The 10,633-nt window shown below is 30.9% G+C and overlaps 1 protein-coding gene across 1 annotated transcript; it reads right to left on the minus strand.

The window, feature by feature from the left end:
- Positions 1 to 3,063: 3,063 nt before the first annotated feature.
- On the minus strand, positions 3,064 to 8,375 carry LOC143248226 (serine/threonine-protein kinase stk11-like). Its single transcript, XM_076496653.1, has 3 exons — positions 8,315 to 8,375; positions 6,108 to 6,280; positions 3,064 to 3,199 (listed from the first exon to the last, which is right to left on the minus strand). Exons 1-3 carry the CDS (start codon positions 8,368 to 8,370, stop codon positions 3,090 to 3,092), a joined length of 339 nt encoding a protein of 112 aa, XP_076352768.1. The 5' UTR covers positions 8,371 to 8,375; the 3' UTR covers positions 3,064 to 3,089.
- Positions 8,376 to 10,633: the final 2,258 nt, after the last annotated feature.

A 10,633-nucleotide genomic window follows, 5' to 3' on the forward strand; every position in this document is an offset into this window, starting at 1 on the left:
CTAGCAAGGTTGTTTGTACTTAAAAGCCCAGGGTTGAGCTTCTCTAAATCTTTTAACACATCTTTACAAAAAAAAACAAAAAAAAACATTAATTTTCAATTCTATATACAAATGCTATCAACTCATGAAAATCCTTTTCTGTACAGGATGAGGCAAAATAAAGAAGGACACGAACAGTTACTGATAGTGATTTTAAGTAGATCCTTTCATAACCACTTGTGTTTGGTGACATGTCAATTGGTAATGGAAACTTCATCAGATGATTTCTTTTGGACCACCCTGTATTTAAGTGGTTGTTTTTTTTTTCCAAAGTTTCACTTAAATTCTACAAACTGCTATCTTTTCAACAAATTTAACCAACTTTAGTTAAAGGCACAGGTACATGAGGAGTGAGCCATTTTTAAAATCTAAATCATACAATAAAAAAATTGTCATACAATGTTGATACACACTCGCTAGGCTAGCACTCACTTGTAGCCTCGTACCAACCTGTTAGTCTTGGACTGGCCTACTTCTACAATACTTTATTAAGTTAACTGTTAAACACCAATATAAATTGCAGCAATCTTAAGAAATAAGGCTACCAATCAACAGCATGATCATTCCAACCGGAATTCAGCAGATAATTATAAATGTGTGAATTTGTGGGCACAAAATTCGTCAAATTGTGACGGACTACTTATGATTTACCTTTACAATACAAACACATCTAACTGTCAATTGTGGAAAATACATTTTTGTGATTTCTTGTATCAATTTGTATGGGAGAGGCTTAATCTTATGCAACAAATAATATTACCACGTTTAAAAGAGAAACATAATCCTAAACATATTATTAACTTAAAAGAAATCCAGAGAAACAACATATTTTTGCACGGTTTTATAAAACACAAAACTGTGTTCAAGAAAAAAGGTTACAGTTTCTCCTGTAAAGCTATTAGTAAGAAAATTGTTTTAAATTCAGATACATATCATAAGCTCAAGATATTTACATTAAAACAACAACTATTAACTGCTTGAATATTGTTATTCAGAATTCTTGTCTTACATTCTTCTCCCCAAGAAATTGTAATTTGTAGTTTCCTTTAGAAATTGCCAAACTTAGAACCAAATATTCACTCATTTAAAAGAGGATATTTAAAATGGATAAAAAACCAACTTTGACTTAAGTAGGCCTAATTATTTTACATAAATCTATATTGAAACAAATTTAAAAGTAACTCTTAATGTAACTCTTTCTCTTAAATATCCTATAAAGCACCACTAACATTTGTACCACAATAGTATTTTGAAACAGCAATTATACAATGAACAAACCTATAATTTATAATTATCTAATTAATTATTCAAATTCCATTGCCAATACAATTTTTACGATGATTGTTACGCACAGAAGAAGACAGAAGAAGTAAATGTTTACTTCTTGTTATGATGAATCTTAGATTAAAGTTAATTATAGTTATGGTGGAACTGAATACCTGTTTAATACCATCACACATGGATGTTCCATACACTAATCCAAATAGCATCTGGAACAAGAAATATAAAATTACTTCAAAGTATTATTGTTGTTACACACAAAAACACAATAAAACAATGTGTATTAACTGGTCCCTCTTAAACAAGAGACTCACAAAAAACATAAACAAACACTGCAACCTAATAAAGATTTTGAAATGTTACAAAACAGTGGAATGAAAACACATGTTCTCTAGTTGCATCAAGAAAGATGTAATAGTTCAATTGTATGCAAGAACCCAACATACACTCATTTTACCTCTTTGACAAACTCAAAAATGGCATAAATGTAATAATGTTTTAAAGCTAGCTTCTAGATTCACAGTTAGTTTTTCCCTATAAACAAAATCACAACCTATACCTACTGCCTGAAAAAAAGGAAGTGTCTAGTACCTCTGAAGTTGTCTTGTCAAGTCTAATTTCTTCAGTTTCAAACACCAATAACACTGGAAGTTTAAAAACAGACTACAATATTGCTCTTGCAGACATTTAGGTAAAATAGTCCCCGTATAAAGACGTATTTTACGAGTGTTACAAAGCGTACTTCACCACAACAGATTTGTGATGAAGTCAAAGATTCACTTTTGTATACAGTTTATATGAAAACATCCTAAAAACAACGAGTAGAACACGGCATAATCAATAGTAACAAACATTCTTTTTGTAACTTTGACAATTCAAATAGGTTTTTGTTCAAAATGTAGCACAAGAAGTCATACACTATTTTCTTAATAATCAGATTGTTTGAACATGTTACACACAATGGCTTTTCTCACATGGACTCTAACCAAGTATTATAAAAGTATTCATTTATCATTGTTGTGACTTTAAATTAAACATTATGTTGTACATGAATAAATTACAATCTTTTTATTGAATAAAGTTTATAGTTAACTAAACTGTAGTAACTAATTAATCACTGAGGCATTCTTGCTAAAGCTCAGAAAAATACTTGAAACTGAGACATTATTAAAGAATATACGAATGGCATAGTATAGGTATGATATGTGGTTATCTTAGAACAGATTAGGTTTCATCTGTTAACCTGTGAGGTTTCAAATACTAAAACTGTGAAAGAAAACATAAAATGATTACATTGAATTATCAAAACCCTAAGCCTGTTTAAAGAAAACTCAAACAGCTATCACCTTTGATAAGCGATCAGTTTTCTTTTATCAGTTCCCTGGAAGTTGTGGTTAAATTCTAAAACACAAAACCTGTAATAATAAATTTATTCCATACTTAACTAACAGGTTTTAGTTTATGTTAATTTCTTTAAATGAATGTTTAGCTAACAATAAGATACTGGGAGACTTTCTTTAATAGAAAATGTTTAAGAACTGTCTTACTAAGCTGATTTTTCTTAACTTGCTTAAAATTCCTTGTTTCTGCTACATGTTCTTTCCTTGTTTGTTAAGGAACATTTAAAGTTAGAGTACAACAGTTAAAAATACTGGAAACAGTACATTCAGGAAGCTTATGTTCCAAACTGACTTTCTCCACAGCTGGATGAGCTCGGTATCCTGCAGTTTGAGTAACTCTAAGGAAATCTCCAAACAACTTTCTTGTTGTCAAGACTGCTTACACGAACTGAACCTTTTAACACTTATACAACTAGGAAGCTTCCGTTTAGGTTTCTTGTTCCGTTTCTTGGAAGATGAAGCATCCATCTGACGCATTTCTGAGAAAATAACACCGTTAGAGTTCACACTCATATCATTCAGAAGAGATAATTAACTTTACTTTTAAAATATTATTTATTTATAAAAATACAAAAAAACAAAAACTGTTTCTCTGGCAGATCAGTCATCAACAATCTAACTTCTGTAACCAAGTCTTTAACAGATAAGATAGATGGCACTAACCTCTGATATTAAACATTTACTAAATCACTTCAATTTAAGCATTCAAAGTGTTTTAGTTGCTTGTTACTGAGGAAATAAAAAAGCGCCACAAAAAACTCACTACAAATACGTAAATTGTAAACAAAATGTTCATATTATAATGTTAGTTAATCTAACATACAGACAGGAGAGTGACCATAAGTTATATAACAAAATAACATACAGACAGGAGAGTGACCATAAGTTATATAACAAAATAACATACAGACAGGAGAGTGACCATAAGTTATATAACAAAATAACATACAGACAGGAGAGTGACCATAAGTTACATAACAATATAACATACAGACAGGAGAGTGACCATAAGTTACATAACAATATAACATACAGACAGGAGAGTGACCATAAGTTACATAACAATATAACATACAGACAGGAGAGTGACCATAAGTTACATAACAATATAACATACAGACAGGAGAGTGACCATAAGTTACATAACAATATAACATACAGACAGGAGAGTGACCATAAGTTACATAACAATATAACATACAGACAGGAGAGTGACCATAAGTTACATAACAATATAACATACAGACAGGAGAGTGACCATAAGTTACATAACAATATAACATACAGACAGGAGAGTGACCATAAGTTACATAACAATATAACATACAGACAGGAGAGTGACCATAAGTTACATAACAATATAACGTACAGACAGGAGAGTGACCATAAGTTACATAACAATATAACGTACAGACAGGAGAGTGACCATAAGTTACATAACAATATAACGTACAGACAGGAGAGTGACCATAAGTTATATAACAATATAACGTACAGACAGGAGAGTGACCATAAGTTATATAACAATATAACATACAGACAGGAGAGTGACCATAAGTTATATAACAATATAACATACAGACAGGAGAGTGACCATAAGTTATATAACAATATAACATACAGACAGGAGAGTGACCATAAGTTATATAACAATATAACATACAGACAGGAGAGTGACCATAAGTTATATAACAATATAACATACAGACAGGAGAGTGACCATAAGTTATATAACAATATAACATACAGACAGGAGAGTGACCATAAGTTATATAACAAAATAACATACAGACAGGAGAGTGACCATAAGTTATATAACAATATAACATACAGACAGGAGAGTGACCATAAGTTATATAACAATATAACATACAGACAGGAGAGTGACCATAAGTTATATAACAAACCATATAACATACAGACAGGAGAGTGACCATAAGTTACATAACAATATAACATACAGACAGGAGAGTGACCATAAGTTACATAACAATATAACGCATACAGACAGGAGAGTGACCATAAGTTACATAACAATATAACACACAGACAGGAGAGAGTGACCATAAGTTATATAACAATATAACATAACATACAGACAGGAGAGTGACCATAAGTTATATAACAATATAACATACAGACAGGAGAGTGACTATAAGTTACATAACAATATAACATTACAGACAGGAGTGACCATAAGTTATATAACAATATAACATACAGACAGGAGAGTGACCATAAGTTATATAACAATATAACGTACAGACAGGAGAGTGACTATAAGTTACATGACAATATAACATACAGACAGGAGAGTGACGATAAGTTATATGACAATATAACATACAGACAGGAGAGTGACCATAAGTTATATAACAATATAACATACAGACAGGAGAGTGACCATAAGTTATATAACAATATAACGTACAGACAGGAGAGTGACTATAAGTTACATAACAATATAACATACAGACAGGAGAGTGACCATAAGTTACATAACAATATAACGTACAGACAGGAGAGTGACCATAAGTTATATAACAATATAACATACAGACAGGAGAGTGACCATAAGTTATATAACAATATAACATACAGACAGGAGAGTGACCATAAGTTATATAACAATATAACATACAGACAGGAGAGTGACCATAAGTTATATAACAATATAACATTACAGACAGGAGAGTGACCATAAGTTACATAACAATATAACATACAGACAGGAGAGTGACGATAAGTTATATGACAATATAACATACAGACAGGAGAGTGACCATAAGTTATATAACAATATAACATACAGACAGGAGAGTGACCATAAGTTATATAACAAAATAACATACAGACAGAAGAGTGACCATAAGTTATATAACAAAAGAACATACAGACAGGAGAGTGACCATAAGTTATATAACAATATAACATACAGACAGGAGAGTGACCATAAGTTACATAACAATATAACATACAGACAGGAGAGTGACCATAAGTTACATAACAATATAACATACAGACAGGAGAGTGACCATAAGTTATATAACAATATAACATACAGACAGGAGAGTGACCATAAGTTATATAACAATATAACATACAGACAGGAGAGTGACCATAAGTTATATAACAATATAACATACAGACAGGAGAGTGACCATAAGTTATATAACAAAATAACATACAGACAGGAGAGTGACCATAAGTTATATAACAAAAGAACATACAGACAGAAGAGTGACCATAAGTTATATAACAAAAGAACATACAGACAGGAGAGTGACCATAAGTTATATAACAAAAGAACATACAGACAGGAGAGTGACCATAAGTTACATAACAAAGTATAGAGAAGTAAGAAAACTTTTCTTATACAAGACTTACCTTGAAGATCGTGTTCTGTGATGTATTCCTCTGATGCTTCGTCACCTTCTTCAGGTCCACAATGTAAGTCCTGAAGATAGGGAATGACTGACATACTTCGAAATTCATCACCACTTACATGATGAGGAATACACACCTCCTGTGTAATCCGAGGGTGTTTCTTTCTCACCCAACTACAAAGATATTAACAAATTTTAAAGAAAAGACTTAACAGTTAGTTATTACTGAACAAATTTGGGTTTAAAGAAGTTATGAACCAGTTATTTATAATTTGTCACTCTCAAACATTTCAATGTATATTTCTTTTACCCTTGATGATGTACAACGTGGTAACAAAATCAGGTGAAACAAGAAACATAACTCAAAACAATTTATAAAGTAACAAACAGTAAGAGAATCTCTAATGTGCAGTATATTTATATTACAGTATGTTATTTAATTTATTAAAAAATTTTCAGTGCAGTAATGCTATTAGTATAAAAGGTAGGATTAATTGTCATCAACATCTGACAGCAAAAAAACAAAGGACCCAGTAATTACTTTATTTATTGTTTACTCTTTGTTCATTATTATAAAAGAAACTAAAATGTAAAAATAGAAATATTTTAGGTTAATTCAGAGCAGGTTAGGTAACATTAATAATATAATAAAGATGTTTCATGAGACACACATGCAAGCAGCTTGCAAGTAATGTAATTTAATAGCTTATCTGTTCCTGAGTGACTTATATTGGACCAGATATGGAGTTAAATATGTTTCAAAGGGCAATAAAATTTAATTATTATTAGATGTATCTGTTAGGAACTTAAAGCTACTTAGGTTAAGTTAATCCAGTTTCATGTTACAATTTAAAGTTACTCTAGAAAGAAGAAAAATGGTAATTTACATTTATTTTGATTGGTTACGAGGTTGGTCAAATTGACTGATCTTGTACACAGATGGGGTACAGAAAATAGCAGATAAAATATAAATTTATATTTAGTAAAAAATGTTAAATGTATTTAGGAAGATTTAGGGTTTACACAAACAAAATCAGATTTTCAAATGAGAAAAGGTATTTTAATCTTAAAATGAAAAGTACTTTTCACACAAACTATTCAAAGCAAATGCTCAATATATTCATAGACAAATCTTTTAGTTTTTTTTAAAAAGACTTCAATGAAACAAAAATATGACTTGTGATATTAACTGAAAGACTGCAAAATTTTGTAAAGATATACACACTATATTGAACGTTAGAAGTATTAAATCTATAAAGACTCTAAACGAGTATTTTTAATCTTAAGCAGTATTTTAATCTTAAAATGAAAAGTACTTTTCACACAAACTATTCAAAGCAAATGCTCAATATATTCATAGACAAATCTTTTAGTTTTTTTTAAAAGACTTCAAAATATGACTTAACGATATTAACTGAAAGACTGCAAAATTTTGTAAAGATATACACACTATATTGAACGTTAGAAGTATTAAATCTATAAAGACTCTAAACGAGTATAAATAGGTCATGTGGGTGGTCAAATTGACCAAGTCCATGTTGAGATAATCATTACCTGAAAATTACTAAAAGACAAGATTAATACCTAACAGGTTATAAGAAATTTTGATTTAAATTAAAGTTCGTGGTCACATATGAAAAAATTCTACAGCAAATTTCAAGTAAACCACACGTTTTACACTATGGAAATGTTTCAACGTTATCCTTCTCAGAAAAGAAATTATTTTCAATGTTTACTTCAAAGAAAAATTAATGATAAAATTACCATGTCACATCTGCATTATGTGAAACAATGCAATTGTTATTGTCATTTGTGCCAGGTACTAAATACATATAGGTAGTTATCATTTATTGCCAGACACTAAATACATATAGGTAGTTATAATAACTAACAATTAAAGGTCAATATTCTTGGATACAAAGTTGACACAAATAATGGTTTAAACACAAAACGTTTTTACCAATTTTCCAGATTTTTCATACTCTTTCTCTTTTTTTTAAAGAATTTTTTTTTTTGAAATTATGAACTGAAACTATTAATTTATTTTCTACAAAAATATTTTTAATCACATTTCTGTGATAATGTTTTTAGCTAAATAAATTATTTTTGTTCAACATTCAAAATCAGAACTAGTACTAATATAACACTGTTCCCGTTTCAGCAATATAAAGAATCCAATGTCTTATAAAAATCTTTTCTTTTACTCACTCATGTTGTCTTATCTGCTTAATAGCCAGCCTATGTTGAGGATCTTTCTGTAGCATACCTGCAAATATTTAATTAATTACTAAAAAAATATACCTTAAAAACACTGCAAAAAGAAACAAAAAGCAACATCTTGTTCATCATACAAGAAAAAAATATTGTCATTACCAATCAACTGTACTAATCTAGTAGGTACAGGTGAAAAACAGTCCTTAAAGTACAGCTGGTGTATCATTTTGTTGTTACCAATCAACTGTACTAATCTAGTAGGTACAGGTGAAAACAGTCCTTAAAGTACAGCTGGTATATCATTTTGTTGTTACCAATCAACTGTACTAATCTAGTAGGTACAGGTGAAAACAGTCCTTAAAGTACAGCTGGTGTATCATTTTGTTGTTATCAATCAACTGTACTAATCTAGTAGGTACAGGTGAAAACAGTCCTTAAAGTACAGCTGGTATATCATTTTGTTGTTACCAATCAACTGTACTAATCTAGTAGGTACAGGTGAAAACAGTCCTTAAAGTACAGCTGGTATATCATTTTGTTGTTACCAATCAACTGTACTAATCTCGTAGGTACATGTGAAAACAGTCCTTAAAGTACAGCTGGTATATCATTTTGTTGTTATCAATCAACTGTACTAATCTAGTAGGTACAGGTGAAAACAGTCCTTAAAGTACAGCTGGTATATCATTTTGTTGTTATCAATCAACTGTACTAATCTAGTAGGTACAGGTGAAAACAGTCCTTAAAGTACAGCTGGTATATCATTTTGTTGTTACCAATCAACTGTACTAATCTAGTAGGTACAGGTGAAAACAGTCCTTAAAGTACAGCTGGTATATCATTTTGTTGTTACCAATCAACTGTACTAATCTAGTAGTTACAGGTGAAAACAGTCCTTAAAGTACAGCTGGTATATCATTTTGTTGTTACCAATCAACTGTACTAATCTAGTAGGTACAGGTGAAAACAGTCCTTAAAATTACAGCTGGTGTATCATTTTGTTGTTACCAATCAACTGTACTAATCTAGTAGGTACAGGTGAAACCAGTCCTTAAAAGTACAGCTGGTATATCATTTTGTTGTTACCAATCAACTGTACTAATCTAGTAGGTATAGGTGAAAACAGTCCTTAAAGTACAGCTGGTATATCATTTTGTTGTTACCAATCAACTGTACTAATCTAGTAGGTATAGGTGAAAAAGAAGTCCTTAAAGTTTACAGCTGGTATATCATTTTGTTGTTACCAATCAACTGTACTAATCTAGTAGGTACAGGTGAAAACAGTCCCCTTAAAGTACAGCTGGTATATCATTTTGTTGTTACCAATCAACTGTACTAAATCTCGAAGGTACATGTGAAAACAGTCCTTAAAGTACAGCTGGTATATCATTTTGTTGTTATCAATCAACTGTACTAATCTAGTAGGTACAGGTGAAAACAGTCCTTAAAGTACAGCTGGTGTATCATTTTGTTGTTATCAATCAACTGTACTAATCTAGTAGGTACAGGTGAAAACAGTCCTTAAAGTACAGCTGGTATATCATTTTGTTGTTACCAATCAACTGTACTAATCTAGTAGGTACAGGTGAAAAACAGTCCTTAAAGTACAGCTGGTGTATCATTTTGTTGTTACCAATCAACTGTACTAATCTCGAAGGTACATGTGAAAACAGTCCTTAAAGTACAGCTGGTATATCATTTTTGTTGTTACCAATCAACTGTACTAATCTAGTAGGTACAGGTGAAAACAGTCCTTAAAGTACAGCTGGTATATCATTTTGTTGTTACCAATCAACTGTACTAATCTCGAAGGTACATGTGAAAACAGTCCTTAAAGTACAGCTGGTATATCATTTTGTTGTTATCCAATCAACTGTACTAATCTAGTAGGTACAGGGGAAAACAGTCCCAAAGTACAGCTGAAATCTTTGACACTATATCATCATTTTGTTGTTACCAATCAACTGTACTAATCTAGTAGGTATAGGTGAAAAGAGTAGTCCTTAAAATACAGCTGGTATATCATTTTGTTGTTACCAATCAACTGTACTAATCTAGTAGGTACAGGTGAAAACAGTCCTTAAAAGTTTTGGCTGGTGTATCATTTTGTTGTTATCAATCAACTGTACTAATCTAGTAGGTACAGGTGAAAACAGTCCTTAAAGTACAGCTGGTATATCATTTTGTTGTTATCAATCAACTGTACCAATCTAGTAGGTACAGGTGAAAACAGTCCTTAAAGTACAGCTGGTATATCATTTTGTTGTTACCAATCAACTGTACTAATCTAGTAGTTACAGGTGAAAACAGTCC

Source organism: Tachypleus tridentatus, chromosome 4, assembly GCF_004210375.1.
Source record: "Tachypleus tridentatus isolate NWPU-2018 chromosome 4, ASM421037v1, whole genome shotgun sequence".
NCBI lineage: Eukaryota > Metazoa > Arthropoda > Merostomata > Xiphosura > Limulidae > Tachypleus > Tachypleus tridentatus.